The 25675-nt window shown below is 40.5% G+C and overlaps 2 protein-coding genes across 4 annotated transcripts; both read right to left on the bottom strand.

Annotated features, from left to right (window-relative positions):
• Positions 1–509: 509 nt before the first annotated feature.
• arf2b (ARF GTPase 2b) lies at positions 510–10800 on the bottom strand. 2 transcript variants are annotated; one of them, XM_085417080.1, is made up of 6 exons: positions 10664–10747; positions 9704–9763; positions 9408–9565; positions 8489–8599; positions 5956–6080; positions 510–2432 (listed from the first exon to the last, which is right to left on the bottom strand). In XM_085417080.1, exons 3-6 carry the CDS (start codon positions 9553–9555, stop codon positions 2271–2273), a joined length of 546 nt encoding a protein of 181 aa, XP_085273206.1. In that variant the 5' UTR covers positions 9556–9565; positions 9704–9763; positions 10664–10747; the 3' UTR covers positions 510–2270. The 2 variants fall into 2 exon arrangements, with proteins under 2 accessions (XP_085273206.1, XP_085273205.1); XM_085417079.1 differs by lacking the exon at positions 9704–9763 and having other exon boundaries at positions 10664–10800.
• Positions 10801–13178: 2378 nt separating this feature from the next.
• map3k14b (mitogen-activated protein kinase kinase kinase 14b) lies at positions 13179–25675 on the bottom strand. Of its 2 annotated transcripts, none has more exons than XM_085417077.1 (15): positions 25403–25675; positions 23516–23792; positions 22791–22866; positions 21631–22438; positions 20816–20950; positions 20548–20701; positions 20336–20464; positions 19224–19328; positions 18630–18793; positions 18390–18540; positions 16776–17342; positions 16188–16294; positions 15810–15930; positions 15633–15733; positions 13179–15343 (listed from the first exon to the last, which is right to left on the bottom strand). In XM_085417077.1, exons 2-15 carry the CDS (start codon positions 23784–23786, stop codon positions 15179–15181), a joined length of 3054 nt encoding a protein of 1017 aa, XP_085273203.1. In that variant the 5' UTR covers positions 23787–23792; positions 25403–25675; the 3' UTR covers positions 13179–15178. The 2 variants fall into 2 exon arrangements, with proteins under 2 accessions (XP_085273203.1, XP_085273204.1); XM_085417078.1 differs by having other exon boundaries at positions 20548–20677.

Below are 25675 nucleotides of genomic sequence, written 5' to 3'. Positions count from 1 at the left end.
ACAGCAAAAACAAACTCGTTTGCAAAAAGGTTTTGGCCTCTATGGATATTTCCTCGCTTTATGACAACTGAAAAGGTTAGCCATCGAGCATAGTGTGGTTTATCCTCCTAACTGTAATAATCAGCATAACTCAAAAAATGAGCTTTGTTTTTACTTAGTATGACTTGAAATGAATAATTGTGCCCATAAAACCACCAGAAAAATGTTGAGCAAGTCATCTGAGTAGCTCCACATTTAAAAAACAAAACAAAAAACCCACCAAACACCCTTCCTGGAGAAAAAAATTCCAAGGGATTTGCATCCCTTCTCTGGATCTCCTGCTTGTTAAACACTAGTAGTGTGCACCACCACACTGTGAACCATGTGGACAAAAAAAACAAAGCTGACCAGATTTGGGCGCCATCTAAGGCCTGAACTTTCACAGGGATTGCATCATTATTACAACCTTGTTTAATGCAAAGATCCACTACTGTAACACATGAGAAAATAAAAAGCCTCTCCAACAGCTGTTGGATCAAATCATGTTTATTAATGTGTTCAGGAAATCCCCACAGAAACAGTTTATAGGGGAACTTACAGATTTACAATCATTCTTGACAGAAGTGCCAGCTCTAACCCCCATGGTTCAACACTGAGGACGACCAGCTAACTGCACACCCATTCCCCTCAACAGGTCTACCACCAAGTCCTTCCAGCTCGCCGACGAGCCTCCGACAGAGTACTTACTGTGTTGGTCTTTCTGCCTGTAAACACCCAGACGTCTGGACCGTTCACAGTTATAGAGAGCCTTCATTATTTTATTTTTTATCATGGTTTGTTTTTTTTTTGGTGCCAATCCTTCATCCCGACCAGGAAGGAGAGAAAAAAAAAAAAAAAAAAAAAAAAAAAAATCACACACAGCTGGATGCTTTCAGACTTTCAAAATAAATGTGCCAACCGTTGGTGAGAAGAAAAAAACTCGTCTGAGGCCCTCGAGGATGCACTTTCTACTTCCATATACAGGATTTGTCATACTGCTCAAATGCATTTGGTTCAGCAGTCAAAGTACAAATAGAAATGCTAAAACTAGTTACAGAAAAAAAAATGTAACATCTCTTTAAAGGAATAACATGTGACGCCTGTGAATGTATTAGGACACCTGCCTCAGTCTGAAGTGTGCGAAATGTCCAACACCTTGTATCTGGCATGGAAACACTGAAGGTCATCTCCAAAAAAAAAAAAAAAAAGAAAAAGGAAAAAGGAAAATCCTAATTTAATCCCAGGATTTAAACGCCAGCAACCCAAAGTCAAGAATTGCATATTCTCGTAGAGTTTAATTTTTTAATTTTCTCTTCTTTTGTGCTTCACGCTCTCACTTAGTGGTGGGAGGGGAGAAAGGTAGTGTTCACTGGAGAACCATTGCTAAGAATAATCTTTTATATTCCAATATAATAATAATATTAATAAAACAAACAGCATGATTTTCAGATGACACCAGAATGATCAAGGATGGGATTTTCTCTTTTCTTACTTTTTTTTTTTTTAAATTTTCCATTTTTTGTTTTTTTTTTTCCATTTGCTTCGACCTGATACAGGTTAAGATGCAATTTACTGAATCTCTTGGTGGGTTTGAGGTCTCAAAAATCAGATTAAAATGAACACCTAAGCACTGAAGGTGGGAGGGAGGGGGGCATTTCTAGTCAACATAGATATATTCTACAGGGAGGAGTGGGGGGTTGCACCCTTGCTCTTTCTTTGCCGTATGAAAACCGTGCTTCCTCTGAAGAGTAAGGGCGGGGCAGAACAGGGTCATGGTGGATGGAGACAGATTAGGTGAGGAGGGGGGTAGGCCGAGCAGGGCAGAGACTGAGTTTGGTGGATGGAGAGAGAGAGAGAGAGAGAGAGAGAGAGAGAGAGAGAGAGAGAGAGAGAGAGGGGGGGGGGGGGGGGCTTGAAAACCAGACTGCTGATTCCACAGGAGGTGTGTAAAAGGCACGCCAGGGTTACTCCCGATCCCAGCCAGCATACACAGAGATGCCTTCACACCCACACAGGCATACACACCCACAGCCACACGCACACACACAAGCAGCACAGGCTAGAGCCCCAAGAGTACGGACGAGGAGGAAGAGAAAGCAGGAGGAAGGCGTTGAAAGAAAGAGCCAGGGCAGAGGAGTTAGAGGGGCGCAGAGGGGGGCCTGAATCCGGTGCTGCCGCTGTGTCGAAACAGAAAAAAAATAAACAACAAACAAACAAACGAAAAAATAATAATTCAAAACTGCTGGAATGGATCATTTCTGGTTCTTCAGCTGGTTGGAGAGCCAGTCGAGGCCCTCATACAAGCCGTCTCCGCTGGTGGCACAGGTGGCCTGGATGTACCAGCTGCGCTGGCGGAGGGCATGCAGGCCCAGCTTGTCTGTGATCTCTGCAGCGTTCATGGCGTTGGGGAGATCCTAGAGGGAGAGGAAAGAGCCAGTTATGATGCAGTTCTAACCATTTTTAACCATCTGAACCAAAAATCCCACAAGCTTCCATCAACAGTAGAAAAGCTTCTGAACAATTCAGCCAATGTGAAAGTGCCTTAATCATGCACTCTCTTTAATGGCCACTAGGGGGCTACAGCAGTGGCTGAGGGGAGGACAAAAAAAAACTTCCAGTCCAATACAAGTGTTTGGGGATCGGCTCTCAGTAAAACTTTCCTGCTGAGTTTGAGTATAAGTCATTTGTTTCAGGTGATATTAAATAATCTTATTTTTATCATTCTCAGAGTCAGAGAGGAGGGTTATCCAGAATAGATGATAAACATCTAGTGATGTCATAATGCGGTGACAGATCATGGGAGTTGTTTTCACAACAGCCTGAACACTGAATGTGCTAAGGCTCATTTATTATTCATTTACTGAATGATCCTTAGTAGTAGTCGTAATACTGATTTAAGTTTCATATTTCTATTAATATTTACATTTGGATTTTATTATTTTACTATAGGGATCTATTAATACACTACTTTATATTAATACAAGTTTTATTATGCTGCCGTTATTAATAGTATTATTATAGTAGTATAATTAATAGTAATGAATTCCATTTTTGAGGCCTTGAACATGCTCAAACCCTCATGAAAGTGTGCACACCTGCCAGAAGCAATGGAAAGTTTTGTATTTAATCAATTGTTGGTTCCCTCACATCCTGTACTTATACTGTGCTAAAATCTGCACACAGACCAGAAAGTCTGCAAAGACGGACCAACAACAGCCTCTCTGCAAGATTTTGAACAGAACCCCCTGCTAACTGAACACAGCCAAGCTTCAAAGGTGTGAACTTGACACAGAGCATGCAGACACAAAACACCAGATGAACATTGGAATCTACATGAACTGAGGAACCTGCCGAAACAAACGTATGACCTGTTCTGATAGGTAGATGAGACGATATCCTGTTGGTTTTTCTCCGCTGTCACTGATGTCTGTGGTTAGGTCTATTGGTTAGCACATTTAAGATTTCAACAGATCAGTAACAAAGTGGTTTGTAGCGGTTTTAGTCACGGTTCATTTAGGGAGGGAAAAAAAAGGTGTTACTTCTATTAAATCTGTCTGAGATTTATCATCATTTGCATTTTTCTTGACTGACAGAGTTCTGACAAAGAAAATGAATGAGCAGCTGTTACACAGTGAGGGGCGGTGAGGGAAACATCAGACTTCACTCTATTTTAATTAAAGTAATTGTTTTATTATCTCTTGCCAACATCATGCACATGCAGACAGCAACTTCTCAAAATGGCTCCCAATCCATTTCCTGCTCCCTTTAAATACTCTCAAGTAGAGCTGGGCGATATGAGATTTTTTCATATCACGATATGTTTTTTTCATTTCAGGCGATAACGATATCTATCACGATATAAGCCAAATAACTATATTTGTAAGATTTAAATGTGCCGTTGCTCACAAGTAAAATGTGAAATAATCAGCAGCTTGTTTTTATTTAAATATTTATTTCCCATAAGTTCAACAGGGTAGATGTACTTAAGGAACATGAGACTTTTTCAGATAAATAAAGGCAAATATTGCAAACTACACAAAAGGCAGCCGCTAAAGCGTTTAAGTTTCAAAATAGAACAAACGAAACAGACTAAATTGTCAATTCCACTTAGAAACAAAGTATTAATTCTAAAAATAAATCTTAGTTTGTTTTACAGAAGAACAGACAAAACTGACTAACTTTTGTCAATATCAAATAAACTGAGAACTAAAAGGAAATTCTCAATCTCTCCTTGTTGTATAGCTTAGTTTTTCAAACAGTTTTAACAGTTACTTTAGTCTGACAAAAGCCGAATGACAAATTAGCGCTTCCAGTCAGAGACTGAGGCTACGTCCACACGTACACGGGTATTTTTGAAAACGGAGATTTTCCGTTTTCGTTTTAAAAAATAATCCCGTCCACACATAAAGGCAGAAATGAAGGAAAACGCTGCTATGAACATGCCAAAGCAGCAGGTGGCGCTAGATTCCTAACCGTGCAGAAATGTTGGCCAATCAGAAGTCTAGAAGCCTCGGTGGGAAAAAGTAAACAAAGCTGCGGCATAGAAGCAGAACCGAGTCGTATGTGTGGACGGACAGTAACTGTGTGTATATATGTAAGCATTTAAACACTGCAGAGAGTAGAATTAACAGTAACAGTATTGTAGAAATTCATTTCACCGAAACAATAACGTGGCGCACAGTGTGACGCATGCACCAGTTTATTGTATTTCCAGACTTGCTTTCGGCACAATTTACAGTGCACGCTACTCTGTTTTTTGTCAGACTTGAAATAGCCGAAATACCTTCACACTACGGAACTTCTATGGCTCTTCCGTTCGACAATCTCTCCGGCGTTGGAACCATCATCTGTTTTCTCTTCGGTCACGCTCGGTTGATTTTTCTAGTCGGCACACTCATTTCCTCCATTACCCGCTGGCTGCTTCCCAAACAAACACACGTGCGGCTTGGCACTTGTGCTGTACGTAACAAGTCACGCGACGTGACGCTGCGGCTGTGATTGGTTCAGCTCTGCGCTACTGAATTTGGATCGGCTGACCTTTTTTTTTTTTTTTTTTTTTTTTTTTTTTTTAAAGAGGACAAGAGCGGCGAGGTCTATCGCGATAGCTTAATTTCTCTATCGAGTAAAAGTTATATCGCGATACATATCGTTATCGTTCTATCGCCCAGCTCTACTCTCAAGACACACCTTCTTAATACAGACTGGCCTATAAAAGAGCTGCAATTGAGGCAGGCTTCCTCTTTACTGGGAAAACAAGATGGCCACCACAAAGGTAACCTGCAACACTTTGTTACTTAAATGCTTCCCAACAGCAGCCTAACATTTAACAAAGCTCCTTATCTAATCAATGCTTTCTTTTTCTTCTCAATACATGTGACCTACCGCAGGGCAGGTTTCAGAATAGAGAATCAATGTGCAGATGTTGATCCTGCAGTGACAGCTGTTCTTCATTGTAAAAAAATAAAAATGAAATAGCTTCTACATATGGACTGCATTCGTTTTTTAAATATTAGTTTTGTCAGGTTATTGTTTTTGGCTTATTTTTGCCAGGAGTCAAGTACAGGGCCTCAAACCAGCAACCTTCAGGTTAGTAGCAGGATGCACCAATTTATGGATTTTGTCTCCCACAATATGGCCGCCTGATATTTCTGCCTGCCCACATTAACACGGCTAGCTACACGCTCCCCAGTCCTATCTCAAAGTATATAAATCCCCGACAGGGAAACATTTAAGGTGGAAGTTCACACCATTTTGATACTTGTATTTCTGCCTCTGAACCAGCAGAGGCTTCTTTTTTTTTTTTAATTAAAGAAAGGTCCTGTACAAATAAAGTCTTGATCTTTATATCTGAAAGCTTTTTCATCCAAACCAATTGAGAAGTAAATTTGAGGCTCATTTCCTTTCTTGGCTCTACGTGTGTCTGAAACGCAAACTCACCTGTTTATTTGCAAAAACAAGCAGCACGGCGTCTCTGAGTTCGTCCTCAGCAAGCATTCTGGACAGTTCCTCCCTCGCCTCGTTCACCCTCTCCCTGTCGTTGCTGTCCACCACGAAGATGAGCCCTGCATACAAAAAAATAAAAAAATAAAAAATACACAGCATATATAAAAAAAAAAAATAAAAAAAATGCAGAAACATGTCTTCATTTATATTCTGGTTACAATACGTGCTCTATTGTCCCAGATAAAAAGCTCTGACTCTGTTCCAGTAATAATTCAGTCTGGACCAGCTCTCCTGGCCATTTATTAATCCCCAAAACAGTAAAGTACAGTGGGCATTAAAAAAAAAAAAAAAGTATGAGTAATAATTTGTGATTTGGCAGCTGCAGGTCTGCTGACTGTGAGAATATATTAAATCCAGAAGCTGTTAAACACATCAGTCATTTGTTAAGTTCAGTACAGATTAATTTATGACTTAAAGCTGCCAAATCATTTTCAGTTGTCATAGATCATGTGAAAGCTGTATTTTGAGACAACCGACAGTTTAATGACCGTATAAAAAAAAAGCTTCATGACACGAATGGATGGATGAAAGTACAACAGTGTTGAATGATGTTTTCCTGCTTCAAATTTAACACAAAAAATAAAGACAAAGCCAAGAAAACTGAGGTCATTTTGTTAGATGTCCTATGGCTGAAGCACACTTCCTGATCTGTATGCCAGCTTGTTTGAGGAAATGTTTCATCATACCCACAGCTCACCGAATGTACAAACAGGATGTTTTTATATTCATGTAACAGGGGACGACGTGATCACATGCTCAGCTCCGGTCTATAACTGAGATACTATTTGTTTGTGAAGCTAGAATCTGTATGCAGCCTCACTGACCTGTTACATTACAGACTCTGTGAAGGGCACAAAAATGAAAGGAATATCTACAAGACACAGTGATGCTGTTAATTTGGTCAGTTTGCCTGAAATTTAGGATTCTTGAGACTCAGCTGGTGTTCAGCTGAGGGATCATGATCAAGAACAGGAATGCTGGTTTTTCTTGGCTTTGAGGGTTGATTCTTTATTACCTTAAGCGATAGATAATTACGCATTTTTTTAGGTTAACGCCAATCTGATATTTTGGTTAGATATTGGGTTAATTCTATCTACAGAACCTGGATCAGATATCAGAGACAAAAATCCGCTATATGGTCTGAACTATTCAGTTCTCTGTTTCTCATAGTGCAGAGGAAGCTAACAGCGAAGCGGTAACTTGGGAACATTTCACACAACACCAACCAGCAACTTTCTACTCATGTTTACTAATTATTACAAAGTTGTACAAACTCATTTTAACTCACGATGTTCGGACAGAAAGACGTCATAAATGTGGAGGCCTGACTGAGATTTATCACTGTTTGGACTTTCTCTTCATGTCGGGATAAAGATATCAAGCTATAATTCAGAATGGCCATTTTCATTATGTTTTTGACAGAACTGATAGAGACAATTTCAATTTTTAGATATTCTAAGCATTTCAGTTGTAATACAATAACTTTGTCTGAGCATTAAGGGCATCACAGCACCATGACACATTTGACAGAGAAAATTACGTCTCTACAGGGTAAAAACAGTCAGTGTTAAAAACCTAAAACAGTGATGGGCAGCTCCCCCCCCCACGCCCCCAGAAGACAATACTGACTTAGATAATGTAAGAACAGGGCCATACTTTAAACAGAATTTTCTGTTAGATTGTCAAAAAAGCCACTTGCATGCTAAGAACTTTACCATTAGAGTGAAGATATAACAGGTCATCATAAAAAAAATGAAGTATCATGTGTTTTTACTTTTTTTTGTTTGTTTGTTTTTAACATTTCTTGGGGAGAGGCTAGACCATTAAGGACAGACTAGATTGAGATGGTCCACAGGCCTAATTTTGCATAGAGCCTTAATCTTTTTGCCTGGAAAAATGATGGAAAGAAAGATTTTCTGTCACCTTAATCACGAAATCATTAACCAATACTCGGCACTCTAACCCAAACACAACTTTCCTTGTTTGCTGTAGAAGAAAATTCTGTAGTCAGACATACTGTTTGTTAAATGATGCTGCGTCTTAGATCATCACTGAAATGATTGACACATTTAGTTTCACACTTGGGTGCTCAGTATGTGGAAGGTGATGTTCATCTAATGCATGCAGGGAAACCACAGGAGCACTGATGGCAGTGCAGCAAATAAGGTGGCTTCAATCACAATAAATTTCTGCAGATTAAAGATACCACAAAATGTTCAACTTAAGTTTGCTTACTAGCCGGATCATGACTGGCAAACACAAGACAGCATAGGCTATACATTCTGATGAGTTACACATCAGGAAACAGTAGAGGAGTCACACAATACGCCCTTTGAGAATGGAACAATGGCATGTGAGTCATTGGTCTCTTTAATATCCTCTACAACGAGGCCACCTACGGGCAGTAATGCTCACTGACACAACTGCCAGCTAAGATAATGCCACTGCACACCCCCTTTCACCTCACCTTGAGTGTTCTGGAAGTAGTGGCGCCACAGCGGCCTGATTTTGTCCTGACCGCCCACATCCCAAACTGTGAAGCTGATGTTCTTGTATTCTACAGTTTCAACATTAAAACCTGGAAAAAGGAAAAAAAAAAGAAAAAGAAGGAGAGGAAACATAGATGAGTCACTAAAAGGCTTTGGACCACTCGATAGCAAACACTACACGCAGGTAAAGATTTCTACATATTTTTTTTTCTCCACTGTTTGTTCCTAATATGACTTTTTTATTTTTAAAGTCAACATTTCCTGACTGCATTTTAATCAAAAAAAGGTCTTCAGTTACTCTCATTTTATCACTTATTCTTTGTTAAACCATTGTTAAAATGAAATGTCCCAAAAATCGGACATAAGGAAACATCTGGCTGCTGTAGACCAAAACACAGTAAACTTGGACCCTCGCAAAAAACCCCCAAAAAAAACCAAAAAAAAAACCCACACTAATCAAAAATTACCATAACTGCTTAAAGCTACAAAATGATTGGTCACCCTGTTGACTGGTAATGGCATTCACCTGCCTTTGTGGCCAATATTTATTACATCACTCCTGGTTAAAGACTTTAAAATAGATCAGTTAATTTTAATTATGATTTAATTACTTCCCCTGAAACAAAGTAAGAAGTAAATTGCAATAAAAAAAATAAAAATAAACACAAAAAGTAGATATATTATTCATAGCCCTAAGTTCCGTAACAGTGTATCCCTAGTAATTAAAACAAATTAACAGTCAAATGTTTAAAAGACCTGAAGATCTGCTGAACAGGATTTTTTTTGTCCTCTCAAATAACAATGGGAAATAACTAACAACTTACAATCTTCTCATAGCAGTCTAAAAATACAGCTTCTTTACAATGACACTGGAGTGATAGATGTAAATGTTCATACCAATGGTGGGAATGGTGGTGACTATCTCTCCGAGTTTGAGTTTATATAGGATAGTTGTTTTTCCAGCCGCATCCAGCCCCACCATTAGAATCCTCATCTCTTTTTTGCCAAACAGGCCTTTGAATAAGCTTGCAAATACATTCCCCATGGTGATGAAGCTGTCAAAGCAGAGACAGAGACAGGGTTAAGACAGTGTAAGGTCTGCTGTTAATCGGTTTCAGTGCAGTATGGTGAGAGGAAGTGAACACAGGGAAAATGTATCATAGAGAAAACAGCTGACATCTGGACTGATTTACCGTCGTTTTATCGTTAGTCAGTTCGTAGAGGCACACCACATTAGAGCAGTTCGATGACAGCTGTATATTTAGTCGAAAAAAAGAGGTACATTGTGTGACACACGGAGGAGAACAAGTTAAATGTTTACACAAACGAATGATTGAGGCTTTCGTCTACGACTCTAAGTTAAGAGCTAACTCTGGCCGTCCATATCAGCCATTAACTTCTACACTACAGAAGTGTTAAAACTGCCTATGTGTCAATTATTTAACAGCAGAAAAATCGCATATCCTGAGGCTAAGCTGTACAACCATGGATAAAGCGAATAGCTAACTGATGAAAAGATAAGAGAGGCCTGTTCCAGCTAGAAAACTCTGCAATAGCAGGTTAGGATAATGTTCCTGTACGAGTGAGCCGTCACAAGACGCTAGCTTTCAACTATAAGGTCAAGCTAAGTTAATGTTAAAGTTCATATCAGTACGTGTCAATAAAGGCTGAAACGTTCTGCTATGTGAACGCGCAGATTTTCTGTGAAAAGTCTGAAGTTTTCTGGTCTCTTTACCTGGTTACCAGCACTCGAAACAGGATACAGTTCGCTTCACTAAGGGCGGATGCTTCAGCTAGATAGCTAGTTTTCCTAGCATATGCTAACTTGCGACGAACAGGCGACACCGTTCGTCAACGGTCTAAAGACCACTGCCGGTTACAGCATATATTATTAATACATATAACGACGACCTGCTACGAAATCCACCTGGAAAACTGAGGCCTGGTTTCTGTGGCGTGAACATTAAAAGAGCTGATACACGGTAGCTCGCTAAGCTAACAGCCGTTAGCTAAATGCCGCGTCACAGTTGAGAAAGAACCTCGTGACGTCATGCTCAGGCGAAACTAAATCGAATCGCTGGTACCGCGCGACAATCGCCGTACAATAAATGGCGTTACAGGCAAAACACAAGCGAGTTTATGTGGGTTATTACCTTTAAAACGACAGCTTCTCGATCTTTCCGTTATCTCTCACTGTCACCCCAAAATGGCGTCTTGCGCAACCAGGGAGACACCGGCGTACGGCCACTTCCCACTCTCATACCGCGTCCAATCGTAGCACGCATGGTGTAACGGATAACCCGCCCAGATGACGCCGCGGTCCAATCAGCGTGTCGGCAGAGCCCTGTGCGCACAGTGTACAAAATGTCGAGGAAGTGAGCCGTAGACAAGTTTATTCAAGTTTCAGACACTGAGAACCGGGCCCTCATAGTTTTTCTGTTTTTTCCCCTTTTTTAATCGACGAGAAATGACTACAGGGAAACAGAAATTGGCCACAAAAGAGACAAATAATGATAATAACGATTAAATGACATGAATAACCACAAAGACATGCAAAAAAGCATACAAGTCAAGCGGAAACGATCCATGAGATCCCCAACAAGTACATGGGGCCATGAATAAACATAAATAACCCTAAAAAGACACCAATAAATAAAAAAATCCACACATAAACACAAGGACTATAGGGAGTCAAAAAAACAAAACACAGAAACACAACATTAGAAAAATCTGTTTCTAGTTTATTGTTTTTCCTCTATGTTTGCTTGTGGTCATTTTGATTTACTTTTTGATCGTTTTTCATCTTTATGGATGTTTAATTTGCTTTTACTTTTAAGCACATTTTCTGAGTAAAACCTAGTGATCACTGGGGTCACCGAAGGCCTCTCCAGCACTCTTTCCAATTGTGTGAGAGAGGTGGAGAGTTCTAACATTTATTTGTTTAGAGGCCCGTTTTTCCATGCCGGGACTCAAGATCCTGGCTGATCCCAACTTTTAGGCCTTACTGTCCATCTCGTTCTTCATAATCTGATTAATTGCATTTTTTTTGAAGACTTGAACCAGTGAAATCCTTCCTGTGGACTCTATTGAAGAGACATCCTGACATTTCTTTTTAGATCCTGACTTATTTTAATTGTGTTAATTCAAATTGCTGACACAGAAATGCTAGCATTTATCTATTATATGATTAGTCCAAGGCTGCAGGCTATCATGAATAAATTCATTGTCTGCAAGTCTCACAACCACTGTCTTTAATCATTTATGGTTTAACTTTTAGAATGGTAATTAATCACACTTGTCAGCAGTTAACAGCACCTGATGTCTGCAATTATTATTGGCTGTGTTTGCTATTGGAGGAATGTTTAAAGAAAACTCAGAAGCTTCACATTCCTCAAGCACCAAGCTGGAAATGTGAGGCCTTATTGTAGACTGTATATAAAAGATGGGTGTAGTCATCGTAATCACCCATTGGCTAGTGAAGCGCTGGTGACTCAAGATGAGTGTTTTGTTTTTACTGTTGCCATCTTGGTATTTTGAAAAAAGTGGACACCACAGGCCAACGATTGCCATCTTATGATTAACAAGTCATGAGCCAAAGAGGAAACTTCATGTTGTTTTTCAGTATGACTTAAAATTAGCTGATTGTGCTCATAAGCACATAGCACAACCAGCTAAGACTTTACTGAGGGCACAGATCAAGGAAGGAAAAACTTCAGGAAGTGTGTTTGCATTCAAAGGAGTCGCCCCCTGCTGGTCATTAGAAAGAATGCATATTTAAGGCACTTCCACGTCAACTACACTTTCTGAAGCATATATCTTTTTACACTTTGTGGGCCTTACAGTAGCAATACATTAAAAAAAAGTCTAATAATAAATTATTGAGCATCTTTTATTCGTAGTTTAAAGGGTTTGTAACATAACTAAAAAATGGGACTTTGTAGTGACCTTTACATCAGTGAGTCAGTTTGAATTTTCCACAAAAAGTTTAAAGATGGCTGTGCTTGTTCATGTGAACCTTGTCTGAATACCACTCTTCTGTTCACAGCATTAACAGTGAGATCATCAGCTAACCTTAGGGTAGAAAGTCTGTTAATTAGCAATGTCAACAAACAGTTAACACCACACAAGGACAAAAAGCAAGCACTGGTCTGGGTTTATGGCACTTTTGCCATTGATGTCAATGAGAAGCAAGCCAAGGTTAGCCAGCTAGTTGCTATAGTCATAAAGAGTGTCGCATGTACAGTTACTTTCATTTAATAACATGAATCTCTCTTCAGTGGGAACCTCTAGCTGAACTATTTCAAATACAAATAATACAAAATTGTATATTTCATGCCCAGACAGAAACATTTTTATATTTGATATTTATCAAATACAGTTTATACTGTACAAAAACAATTTGTATAAGATCAATACCTATATTACAATTAATGAATGAACAGGATCAGGCTGAGGCGACCGTTTTCATACACCTTCCTGGTCATATGTAAGAGCCTCACGTGTTTAACAGCATCTGTTTTTATAGGGCTGGGCCTCGTTATCAGTGCTGTAAATGTTTACAGTGTGCAGCAGGTCTAATCCTGGTCTTTCTCAAATGACACCAAGTCAGAAACCACTGGGAAAGGCAATAGCTGGAAATGAGCAGAAGACGGCAACTTTTGTGCCTCTGAGTCATTTTTTATTAGAATATAAAATGTAAGACACATTCAAGTACCAAGAGATTCCAGCCTTGTTGTATACTGTGGAAAACACACATCATTTTAAGGAGCTTCATGCCATTTAAACTCTAAATGAAACAGATGACATGACAAACTCTTTCTTCCACATCAGAAAGTAAACAGAGATACAGAGAACGGATTTTTTTTTGTTCCTAGTGATCCATAAAAGGGAAAAAAAAAGCAGGAGAACGGAAAGAGGGAAACAATCTTAACACACAAAATAAAAAAATACAGATGTCACAACCTATTACAGCCCTACCAACACCATTTCTTATTCAAGCACGTTTATAACCTTGGAGTGTAAACTACTTGTATCCTTACTTAAAACACATAGAAACAGTTTAACCTGAAAATCAAAATTTTTTTATTTGTACACTCAAGTAGCACTTTATTAGGAACACCTGCTTGTGATAGTGGTTATTCAGTTAGCCAATCACGTGGCACCAGTGCAGCAGAAACTCTGAAGCTTCATTTACAGTGCTGTGCTGAATGGTTGACCATAATGGGACCATAATGTTTGCTTTTATTCTCGTTCCTCTGCTTTGCTCTGCTAACACCAGTGACAACAGAGATGATCCTGTCAGAGCTCAACGTTTAGATGTCAACAACACTTTGCTGAAATGAAGGAAAGAGGTGAGCATGACAAAACTAACAGTTATTAAAACGAGGTAAACAACATATCTCCACATATTAGCTGTTGTATTTGCATAATGAGCAAGCTAGGTACATGTAAATCCCTCTTACATTTTATTTTGCAGAAATATTACTCCTGTGCTCATCAATATATTGTGTTCACACTACAGACCTAACACAGGGGCTGAGGTCTGGATTCCTACAATGTGTTGTTGGATTTCTGGTAGGGAGCGGCTCAGGCTGGGTGTAGGTTATGACATTGGTTTAACACAGCAGTATAAGCTAAGTACTGGGGTTCGGTAAGGTAACGGACATGTAAGTAGTTATTAAGTACAAATTACAGTTTATTTTTGCAGTTGATTCGGTTTGTTTGTGCATCTTTACCAGCTGTGGGACTTTGCACAACCTCAAAGTGGTCATCATTTCAGGTCTGGATCTGGGAGATTTTGAAGGGATCCTTTACCATTGTTTGAAGGATTGGATATTTTGTGTTACAGCTACAAAAATACATAAAAAATATCACACTAAAAGAACAAAAATGAGAAATTGTGTTGGGATTCCTTGAGGAAAAAAACAAAACAAAAAACGGATCCTGTGCATACTCAGTTCATGTGTGGCATGGAGGGAATTTTCAGCCTTGGTGGATCTGCAGGAATATGGAGTCTCAGACGGCTCCTGTTAATAATGTGATTCACTGGATTTAAAAACATGTAATCTAACCTAAACACAGGATGGTGAGATTATCACATACAGTCCAGATAGCAGAAATGCAGCAAGGATCTATCGCCATGTAAAAGGTAGGTCAAAATCAGCATGAGCCAACCTGCCCAGGCTGCTGGTGTCAGTGGGATAACATGGGGAATGTTTTCTTGGTCTCTTTCTGCCAGCATATTACCAACAATCACCAGTCACACTGGAAGGAGTCATCTTCTAATGGTTCCTTCATCTTAAATGTGGTTTTATGAATATGAGACTGAATTCAGACGACCTACGTCGACGTCGTCCTAACCAGCAAGTCTGAATCCAGAAGAACAACTCTGGCAACACAGGAAGTAAACTGAGGCTGTTGGGTAGCAAAGAGAGGGCCTACCTGAACCCAGTGTGGTGTTCCTAATAAAGTGCTTGATTGGTATCTTTGTTTTTCCCGTGTTTAAGCTTTTTTGCCCATTTTTCTGTCAAAATGGATTATATATGTTGAGCTATGTGTAAATGCACTGAGAAAAGTTTTAAAGTGCTTAAAAGCTTTTCCCAATGGAAAAAACAAATTAAATTAGTGCAAAAGACCAAAACAACAACAGAGAACAGAAAATATCCGTCTCATTCTCGAAGTTCGAGCTTGCCGTCTCTGACTCTCCACCTCCAGTGCTGGCATCTGTCAGGAGCAGGAACACAGCGAAGCCACAGACCAGACTCTCTGATCTCTCGTTCAAAGGACACCGTCTTCCTGTCCAGAGTCTCCAAAGTGAAGGCTTTCCCTGAGATCTGAGCGACAGGTGTAATTATTCATATGGATTCTGGCTGACTGGGTGTCAGATGTATTTGCAAAGTGGTAATGATAATTTAGTATATTTGTTCTTTCATTAGATAGTTACAGATTTAAATCTAAACTTCCCCAATTTTGTTCTTTAACTGTACTTCGGGACATTTCACTTTCTGTTCCGGAAATAAGAAAAGAGAAAAAAAGCAAACCAAAATACACTTTGAGGAAACAAAACAGAAACCTCGGTCTGATGGCTAAAAGGTTTCTGGACATCTTAAAACTCTCTCATACCTGATCACTAATGCCTATGGCAACATGGCCCACTTTGATCCGCCTACGTTCGCGTATCCTCAAACACTTGCCCTCGGGGTCCTCTATCCAGATATCGATACCTGCAAATGTCAGAGCATTAGAAAAATTCTGCCAACAGCCCTCGATCAGCACAGAGGTGCGTCCCTGCCATCTTACCCTCAAAGCACTGTGAGGACGGCCGATTGGCTAAAGCTAACCACTCCAAGCACGCATCAGTCTGACTGTTGCAGGAGGAAAAGATGCCAGAGCTGAGGTCATCAGACGAGTGATCAGAGTCCTAAAAATAAGAAAGAAGATTTTCTTTTGTGGAGGATTTTATTTTGTACATAAATGTACACACGAAGCATGCATGCTCATGTTTGTTATGTAAAAGATGGACGTAGCGTAACAGTCTCAAAATTCAAGCCAGTGAAGAAGCGCCTTAAGCAAAGCTTGTCATGTCATGTCTGGTTTCTAAACGCTAAAATGGCGAAGACTTTGCAAACCAGTAAGTGACGTCAAGGTTGGCTACATCCCTCGTGCACGGGTACTCACCTTCTCTGAGGCATCTATCTGCGATGTGTCAGAGCAGCTGAAGCAGGATGGTGGTTCATCTCGAGGTTCAGGGGACGGGGTCTTGATTCTGGTACCTTTAGTCACATCTAGTAAAGGACAACATGTGAAAAGTTTCTGTTATTAGCGGACACTGATGAGGCTTTGACAACCTTGTCTGAAACAAGCCAAGTTAGCTCCAGTCCCTTTAAACCGACTTTGTTTGATTAGCTGTGCCCATAAACAAAACATTTGAAGATCATGTGGATGTGTGCCTGAAATGACCATATTAGGGATATCTTGTCTCTGTGACATCATGCAGAACCAAGAGTTTAAAAATGCATGAAAACGAGTGTTTATTGCAGTCTGAAGCTGGAATTTTTGGATTAGGTTTACATAAACAGACTACGAGCGTCCATCATTGTAACTGCAAATAAATGACAGAATAACAGAAAGAGGATAATATGTCCCATTTAAAAGTGTATCTTTGAATATGACATGAAGAACAAAGAGCTCTGTAACCTCATCTGAGCCACATTTATAATAATAATATGATTCGGGGCTTTAGTAATGAGTTGTTTTATGACTCACCATCTCTGAGGTATTCCAGCTCTGCTTCTGATCCCCATGAATTCTCTTCTATCTGGTGACTTTTTTGCAGTAAAGGGAAAAGGCCTCGGAGAGCACGAAGATACTCCGTGGACTCGGTAGAATCCCACTCTTCCTCCTCCTCTTCATCTCCTTCCTCTTCCCAATCCCCCTCATAGTCCTTGTCAGTTTTCAGCCACTTCTCCTGAATATATTCGTCCTCCGCCATGTATATATCTACCTCTGAATCAGACCCAGTCTTCCAGTCTTTGTCATTTGTGATGTAATCATCCTGCAGTGGTTTTGGCTCAGAGTCCCACTCCCCAGTTAAGCAAAATGTCTCCAACTCAGATTCTTTGTCTGAGTTTCCTTCTGACCAGTCGTTGCTGTCCTCGTCTACTGCTGCAGTTCTCCAGGGGCTCACCCAGTACATAGCAGGTGCTGAGCCAGTATGTGATGGTTTATTCTGAATCTGATGGGACAAAGAGCAGCGAGCGTCTTCATTCTGGTTCTGGACATGATACAGTTTTTCACAGGCGCTTTTCATGGACCAAGAACTCAGACCTCCAACTGTGGAGAAAATAATTTGCAGTGTCACAATATGCTTAAAATACTTGGCATCTATAGACAGCTGAGTCCCTTCTTTGGCAAAAAGTGGATTTGGATACAGGTCCTATTTTATTTTCCTCAGGAGATACTCCCTCTTGGAGATATTATATAATCTGTTTTATTTGTTTTACCAAATCATCTTTATTTATAAAGCACTTTAACATAAAACCAGAGTTCACAAAGTGCTGTACATGCAAATAGCATAAGCAAAGTAAAAATAAAATAAAAATAAGATAAAATAAGATAAAATAAATAACTAAATAACGCAAATAAAATAAAACATGTTGAGTCAAAAATTGAGTCAACCCCCTTAAACAGTGCCAAAGGCTTCAGCGAATAAATATGTTTTAAGGAGACTTTTAAACTCAGAAAGAGAAGAGGCCTGTGTAACGTGCAAGAGCAGATCATTCCACAACTTTGGAGCAGCTACAGCAAAAGGTCACCTTTAAATTTATACTTAGTTTTCGGTACCTTAAGGAGCTGCTGATTGGCGGACCTAAGGGAACGGGCAGGTGTATATGGTTGTAGTAGCTCTGAGAGGTGGGGGGCCAGGCCACTAAGAGATTTAAAAACTAATAAGAGAATTTTAAAAACAATCCTAAAATGTACAGGTAGCCAGTGGAGTGAAATTAAAATGGGGGTAATGTGCTCAGACTTTTTTGTTCCAGTTAAAAGACGTGCTGCAGCATTTGGCACAACCTGCAGACGCCTAATGGATGCATCACTAACCCCACAATAAAGTGCGTTACAATAATCCAGCCTACATGTAACAAAGGCATGGATTACTGGATTACTGTCTCAAAAAGCTGTTTTGATAAGATGGGCTTTATTTTGGCTAATTTTATGTGTTTGGTGATTACATGCAGCTTTTCTCTAAAGGCTTTGAATGCTTGTATCGTGATTTAAACTCATTTTAGTTTGTGGGCCATGATTTCACTGCTCTCACAACTCTAATGTAATATAAACTGTACACACTTAAATGATTAGAAGATCATAAGGTACATGGACCTGCTCTGAGGGCCTTGGTGGTTTTCTTCCTGAGCTCAGTTGCTGACGCTCTTCTTTCGGGGTCCTTCTGGAATCCGGCCCTGAACACTTTAGCTGTGAAGTTGTTACACTTGGATGGCACCTCCCACAGAGGCGGAGGCTCAATGACAATCTAAAACAGATGAATACACAAGTGTGGTTTTGTCCCATTCAGCCTGTAACTGTCTGATTTTCCACAAACAGCAAATAAGAGATTTTTACCTGGAGACACAGTGGATGGGAATAGTAACGTATCCATGGCTGGCATCCATTGAGCATGTGCAGTAGCATACAACAGCTGCTCCACACATCCGCCTTGGCACAGAGTTGATCCCCTCGTGCCACCTCAGGGGCCATGTGGGTCTCTGTGCCGGGGAATGCAGCTCCTACATTCACAAACGTTAAATGAATTAAAAGTCTTTAAACTCAAAAAGCCACTCACAACAATGTAGAGGTCAAAATATGTCCAGCGTTGTGGTTAATAATCAAATACTGAGAAGACTGTTGCAAATCTTTGAATGCTAACATGGTAGGCTAAGAATATTGCATGCTATCTTTTAAAGTTATGAATGTTTAAAGGTTGAAAGATGATGGTGAAAGGCAGATTTATTCATTGCAAACTCCTTTTTGTGTATTTATGGGAACCTAAGCAGTAGATCATTTCACAAGTAGATTTTAAAAAGACTGACAGTTTGCTGTGATATATATGTGTGTGTGTTTTAATTAGATCAATAAAAATCATGGTGTTTGAACCAAAAGGTTAGTCATCTGTAAACTGCACCATAGTTTATTTCAGACTTTTGAGGATCAACTTACCCCTGAAATTCTTGGTGCTCCATCCACTGTCATCTAAAGTCTCTGAGAGACCAAAGTCACAGAGGAATGTGTCTCTGCAGTCTGCAGACAGCAGCACATTGTCAACTGGAATAAGATCAACACGCAGGATTCAGTGGGACAGCTTGTTTTCATTGGGTGCTCATTATGAAACAGTTGACTGAGAAGCAGGAGGCTGTCAGAGGCTGTAAGAGTGATGGGTGCATGGGGGGGCTAAAGCGTGAACGGCCATCTCGAGGTAGAATGAGGTACCATCTACAAAAAAAGCACAGGAACTTTGTGCTATCTGATATGATGAGAGTGGGTAATTTGACAGATGTATGATGAGCGAAGCTTTTAGACATGAGCTCAGAGCACAATAGAGGGGCCTAATGTGAGCAAACCCCTCCTGCTCAATCGTATGAGCAGGGATTACCGAGGGTTTAGGGGTGAGGTGTCCCTTTAGGATTAGGTACCATCACAGGAGATGTTAGCTGACAGCACAACCACCAGCTTGAGGCTTCGCTGAGCTCTTTTCTCTGTATGTTCTACTGGTTATATAAAATCTCTGCAAAGGTACTTTGGGGTCTCACAAAAAACTCGGGGTAGAGTTTAGCACGTCTTATCTCAGTAGAAAGATACTCCAAAACAAGTAAAAGTCTCCATTGCAAGTTAAAGTCAAAATGAGCCTAAATAATGTGTATAATGAACTAAAGATAAAAGTACTACCTATATATTTGTGTCCTTTATTTTTTAGCAACTTCTATAAATTAAGAAAAATTTTGCTATAAAATGCACTGCCTAAAAATAAAGCATGACATCATTATTGTTTTTATCTACTCAGTGAATAATGCAAAGAGGCCAGACGCTTATAGCTCCTGCTTCTCAGTGTTTTCTTTTAATGATTATTTTTAAGAGTATTTGCTGATATTTTTTTACTTCCTCAAGTAAAATGCCTGAATACATCCGCATACACCTGCACATTTGATTTATCCTATATATAAAATGATTAGGACCACACTGGTCACTCTAAAATGTCCAGAGGGTTTGAATTCTCTTAATTTCTACATATTATCATTCAGATCTAAGTCATTATACAAAAACAGAACACATACCTTTGACATCCAAATGAACCACCCTTCTCTGGTGTAGGTGTTCTAGCGCCCCCAGTGTTTGATGAAGGTAATGCAGGGCCAGATCTTCAGGTAGGCAGTTCATCTCCTTTAGAAGCTGGGCTAAACAAGCTGATGGGGTTTGGGAGAGTATGATTACTCTCTCAGACTGCTCAGACGGTTTTTATGCAGTTTGTAGCGTGTAGTTAGGTTACCTGGCTTCAGGTCCATGAGGAGAACGACGTTAAGCCCCTCCCTCACAGCTCCAAAGAGCTCCACGACTCGAGGAGAGTTCTGAGCACTCCATGTGCTCACCTCCTCGCTGCTGAAATGACTCAGTGGAATCTGAGAAGAACGGCCAACAATGAGCTAAATAACAGAAATCAGTTTAAATAAAATCAGCATGTCAGCTCTCGGGAGTTTAAACCTCCCGGGTGGAGCACATCTGGATTGTAATGACTGACTCAGCGGATCTTGGCTTACCCTCTTGGCAGCACATTTGAAGCCAGTGCTTCTGTCACGAACGCAGAACACATCACCATATGATCCATTCTGGATGTGATGAAGGACAAAGTATTCCTCTCCCTCTCTGTACTGAAAACTGCTGGGCTGGAGATGCTTGATGAAACAAAGAGAGAAAAAGGGAAACGAGTTACATCACAAATCCCCCATAAAAAAAAACCTTTTACAGCCAGTCTTCCTCATTTAAGCGCTGAAATCCCAGATGAGCCTTCCCTTCAGGCCACTTCACCTACCTCACCACCAGTATTCAAATCTAGACCAAGTTACTGTTAACAGTTCTTCATCCTGGCGTTGTTCCCTCTGGTGCAGAGGCCGCTCTTCAGCAAAGGTTTCTCCATTTGGAGAACTGCTAACAGTAAGTTACCTTATTTATTTTTATTTTTTTATTGATTTCTTTTGGCTCATAACTTTTATTGTATTTTAAATGTGTCTTTAGCTTCTAAACATTCACATCTTGTACACGAAGTAAAAGTTTCCACCTTTAAGTGGTGAAACGTCTGCATTCAGAGTTTAGATGTCACAGATTTTTACACTTCATTCATTTTTTACTAAATTATGAATTAAAAACATTGTTATTCATTATTGTTGGTTAAAGAGAAATTTTTACTTAAATCCGAGTCTTTGTGAAACACTACGAGGTAACCTGATGTGCATCTCCTTAGAAGCTGAACCAAATGCTGCACTGATGCAGCCTGCAGCGACTGAATACTACTGCTTCTGCTGTCTACTGTCCATAAACAAAAACAGTGTGGATAGACTGGATGTGAATGTCTTACGTCATGAAATATGAGTCCTTCGTTTGCAGGTTTTGATGTTTTCCAGCTGTTTAGGATCTGTTTGATGAAATCTCTGCAGAAAGCTGAAACAAGCAGCTTTGGTATGTGTGCCACTTTGCCCCTCAGCTCATCTAAAACTGTGTCACTCATGTCATCAAACCCAAAGGAACACTGGGATGTATTCTCAGTGCTGAGGCTGTGGGAATACTCTGAATTTCCCAGTGAGTTTTGCACACTTCCTCTAGAGTCAGAATTCCATCCTGCATTGGAGGAAGGGGTAAATCCAGACACATACATGAGGTCAAAGGTCGACATGATGCCTTGTGTGCCAACATCAACGTCATAAGACGAGTCTGAGTCGCTTTCATGAGTGCGAACGGAGTCGGTATCAGAGCCCGAGCCTCCTCTGTGGTCGGTGCTGGATGTGTCTTCTGTATCTACGGATCTGCATTGGTCCTCTGACGGCGACGCCTCCTCTGATCTCCTCACACAGTCACAAACGTCTGCACAGCTGCAGCTGTCACACATGCACGAGTCTCTGCAGGGGTCTGAGGCCGAGTCAGTAAACTGAGGAGGAGGAGGTATGATTTCAGCTGATGAAGTCGTCTCTCTGTCTGCTGATTTCAGCCAATCAATCTCCTGCACCCACAGACCCTGGATGATAGGAGGCTCCTCCCCTTCCTCCAGGCTCTGTGTGGTTCTGGTTTTCCGGCGCTGTTTTCTCTGGAGGTGGTAGCGCGGGAATTTGGTGGCTGTTTCAAAGTTCTCATCATCTGAGTCGCTCACAGTCGCTTCCTTACCGAGAGTCCTGCAAATGAGAAGAAGTATGAAAATTTGGTTTCTCACACAGAAAGCGTAATGCTTTCTTTAAAATCCAGCTGATCACAATGTTGTTTGGAGCACATGAGTTATTTAAAGTGCAGGAAGAGGTCATTGTCTCATGCACACAGAAAAAGCACAGCTAAAACCTTGTTATTGTCTATGAATACAAATATGTAGCTGGTCATGAGCACAAAAGCTTCCTTCATACCCAGGCACATAAAGAACCCTGAACCCTCACGTACAAGCTAAATGGAAGCCATATAATACCTGTATCCTATATTTTTGGCCATGGAGGGCATTTAAGCCTGTGCACAGGTAATGTGTGTTGTGTTCTTTACCTGTGCTTTTGGAGGAGGCGAGACTGAGAGTAGGGGCACTGAGTGTTGGTCGGGCTGAACTCCTGGAAGTCTTCTCCTGGGACAGAGAAACAGTAGGAGTTAGAGTTAGAGAAGTCTCGTTGTGGATTAAAGTTCATAAACGTGATTTGAAAATGTGTAAATGGAGAAAAAGCCTGGACCTTTTAACTGGTCCATGTGCTACAACTGCATGCTTCCATTCAGAGGTGTAACAGTAAAAATGTTGTCTTCGGTTTCTCTGCATTCCTCTCTGGAAGCTTTTAGCTGCTATTATGTCATTTTGCACAACAGGAGCTAATGCACCACTTCTTTAATACACCTACTTGGTAGTGAACATTAGTGATCTTCGGTTGCATAAGCAGCTGTTCTGCAAACCTGAAAAGTGCTGATGTACAACTCCAAACAATTATAGGTAATTGAAAACCTTTAAGCCTGTTTTAGTCATTACTCTTTAAAAGCAAGATCAAAGCCCTTTGATTAAAGAAGTACTCATCTTGTGCTGACATGAAGTCTTTTGGCCCCTCAGGGCTTGCATTAAGTCTTGTGCAGCCCCATGATAGACTGGAGACCTGTGCTGGATGTACTCTACATGTGCTTTCATTGTGTGTTTTTTTAAACCAAAGTAATAGAAGGATGCAAGTAGCTAAGACAAAAAGGAAAACAATGTAAAACAGTCCTGACTCAGATCTGATCTCAGTCTTACTTACGCTCAGCCTGCGCGACTATAGAAACACACGGATTCTCCTCGGAAACTTCACGCCCCTGTGTGACAACATGCTTGGCTGTGCCGCGCTGCATCACTCGACTCAGGTGGGGGCCGATGGCTTGGACCAGCGAGTCCTTCTCCTCCTCGCATCCCTGATTATCGTCCACTTTGGTGAGAAACGAGATCTCAGATCCGCCGGCCACGATGATGAAGGGTGTGCTGGAGTTAAACAACCGAGGTATGGCCATGTCTCTGTCGCTGTCGGTCGGCATCTAGAACTGGAGGAGAGAAGGAGATGGAAAAATGTTTAAAAGAAGAGAAACCAAAACAGTAAGTTTCATATGGAGTATTTTGAAGTAAGTCAGATCCTACTAAAAACCCTGGTGTGGATAACTTGGCCACACAGAATGGACCCTGTTCTTTTAGTACTTTAAAGGTGTGTGTTTGCACTATGTAGAATAATGTTAAGAGACCGTGTGCGCGGATAAAAGATGGATACATTTGTTGTTTCTTGGCGATAAAATGTCTGAGAATAACCAAAGTTAGCAGGTTTCATCCTGAATATTTTAATATAATTTGGTCCCCAACCCTTGTAGTGAATGGGGAGATATTTGTCTTGCTTGGCTGCTAATAAGTTAGAGTATAAGGAAGCTAAATGCTTTAAAAAGACTTCTAACAAGGTTAGAAGCATTTTATGATCAGTAGGCCTGTCTAAGAAAACTAATATGTGAGCTTTTTGAGCGGCAGCAGATGCAAATGCTTATCCCTAAATCTGCTTTAATTTTATACAAGAACAAAATAATAGACTGAGTTTGCTTTTTCGTTATAATCGACTGTTTAGGGACAACACCTGCACAGGTAAGGAGTTTAACCACTTGGGGTCACTATAGATCAGATTTTTTAGGTGCTGCTCAGCTCATTTCTTTCCCTGATGTGCAGATGGATCCATCCGTTTTTTTGTAAAACAAATGAATCATCATCTAAAGCCAGGAGTTGTCCTATAATAAAATGATCAGGAATATACTGTATACTGTACGGAAATGTGTGATGTTGGATATCTTTTCTGTTTTTATTTCAACAGTTGGAACCACTGAGAAATATGTATGAATATGTGAATATGTTTTATTTTTTCATTAATTATTTAAATATCTATCCTACATTTTTATGTTAAGCAGGAAAACTATTTCATTCTTATATCCTTAATTATACAACCCTAGTTTTGTCATATTTACACAAGATATGGCAGATATGATATGACAAATACCGGGTTATCAGGCAGTAATTGAGTCTAAAATAATCCTTTATGCCTTACTTTTAGGTTCCTGCAACACAAGAACCCTGATTAATTCAGCCGTAGTAGAAACCACTGATTTGTAGCTGACAAGCACTTTAATGTGGTGGCATTTGCCGTGGCGCGGTGTGAATGAAGGGACACCGGTTGTAAGCCCGGCAAGGTGAATATAAATAGCGCACAGAGGGGCGGTTGCATGCCTTCCACTGAGGCTGTCCAGCTGTCAAAGTCTCTCTTCCTCAGGGCTCGCCATGTTGACAGCGAATACAGGGGGATCAAAACAGACACTCTTCCCACTCACAGAGGCCACACTTGTCCTGGAAGTGCTCGCACAGAGCCTGCGTGAATGGATACCTGAAGAGCTTTACTTTGATAATATGGAATTAACCAGGCTTTATCTACAGATGAGCTTCATCTAAGAGCCAGTCAGACTTTCAGGACATGCAAGATCAACATGTTAGACTCTGGAAATGCTGCAACTATCACTAAACTTTCCATCAGCCTCAAACGTCCTTCTTACTCTGTGACCTGACAGTGAGGACACCTCCAGCTCAGCAAAGTCTGACTCAAACATCCAGTCACAGCAGAGCACATTACCTTAGGAGCTCAGTCAGCTGGTCTCGGGTTCAGCCGAAATCCTGCAGAAGAGATCGAGGTTTCCTCTCGTGACTCCTTCTGTCTTCTGCTGTCTGTCCGTTCTGTGTTATTATGTGTTTGTTAGTTTCCAAGTGTAACTTACCGGCTTTCTGCCCCCACAGGCCCTGCTGATTGGCTGACCATGTGTGTGAGTTACGAGCTCTTGCACCTCTGTCACCCGGGCCCACCCACTCGCCCACACCAGCCTCAAACACGCTTCATGGATTCCGTAGC

Source organism: Rhamphochromis longiceps, linkage group LG8, assembly GCF_057381845.1.
Source record: "Rhamphochromis longiceps isolate RC_006_pf linkage group LG8, R_longiceps_female_GT1.1, whole genome shotgun sequence".
Taxonomy (NCBI): domain Eukaryota; kingdom Metazoa; phylum Chordata; class Actinopteri; order Cichliformes; family Cichlidae; genus Rhamphochromis; species Rhamphochromis longiceps.
Note: the sequence above shows the minus strand (reverse complement) of the source record. Positions and strands in the feature narration are given on the sequence as shown.

Excerpts from the sequence above, each read along its gene's own strand:
- arf2b (XM_085417079.1), bottom strand. The coding sequence starts at position 9,555 with ATGGGGAATGTATTTGCAAGCTTATTCAAAGGCCTGTTTGGCAAAAAA. Across the intron at positions 8,600-9,407 it reads CACCACCATTCCCACCATTG|GTTTTAATGTTGAAACTGTA; the intron begins GTATGAACATTT and ends TCCTTTTTCCAG. Across the intron at positions 2,433-5,955 it reads TTGTTTTTGCAAATAAACAG|GATCTCCCCAACGCCATGAA; the intron begins GTGAGTTTGCGT and ends CTCTCCCTCTAG.
- map3k14b (XM_085417077.1), bottom strand. The coding sequence starts at position 23,786 with ATGCCGACCGACAGCGACAGAGACATGGCCATACCTCGGTTGTTTAAC. Across the intron at positions 20,702-20,815 it reads TCAAATGTGCTGCCAAGAGG|CTCATTGTTGGCCGTTCTTC; the intron begins GTAAGCCAAGAT and ends TCTGTTATTTAG. Across the intron at positions 17,343-18,389 it reads CACCAAGGCCCTCAGAGCAG|TTGGAGGTCTGAGTTCTTGG; the intron begins GTCCATGTACCT and ends TTTTCTCCACAG.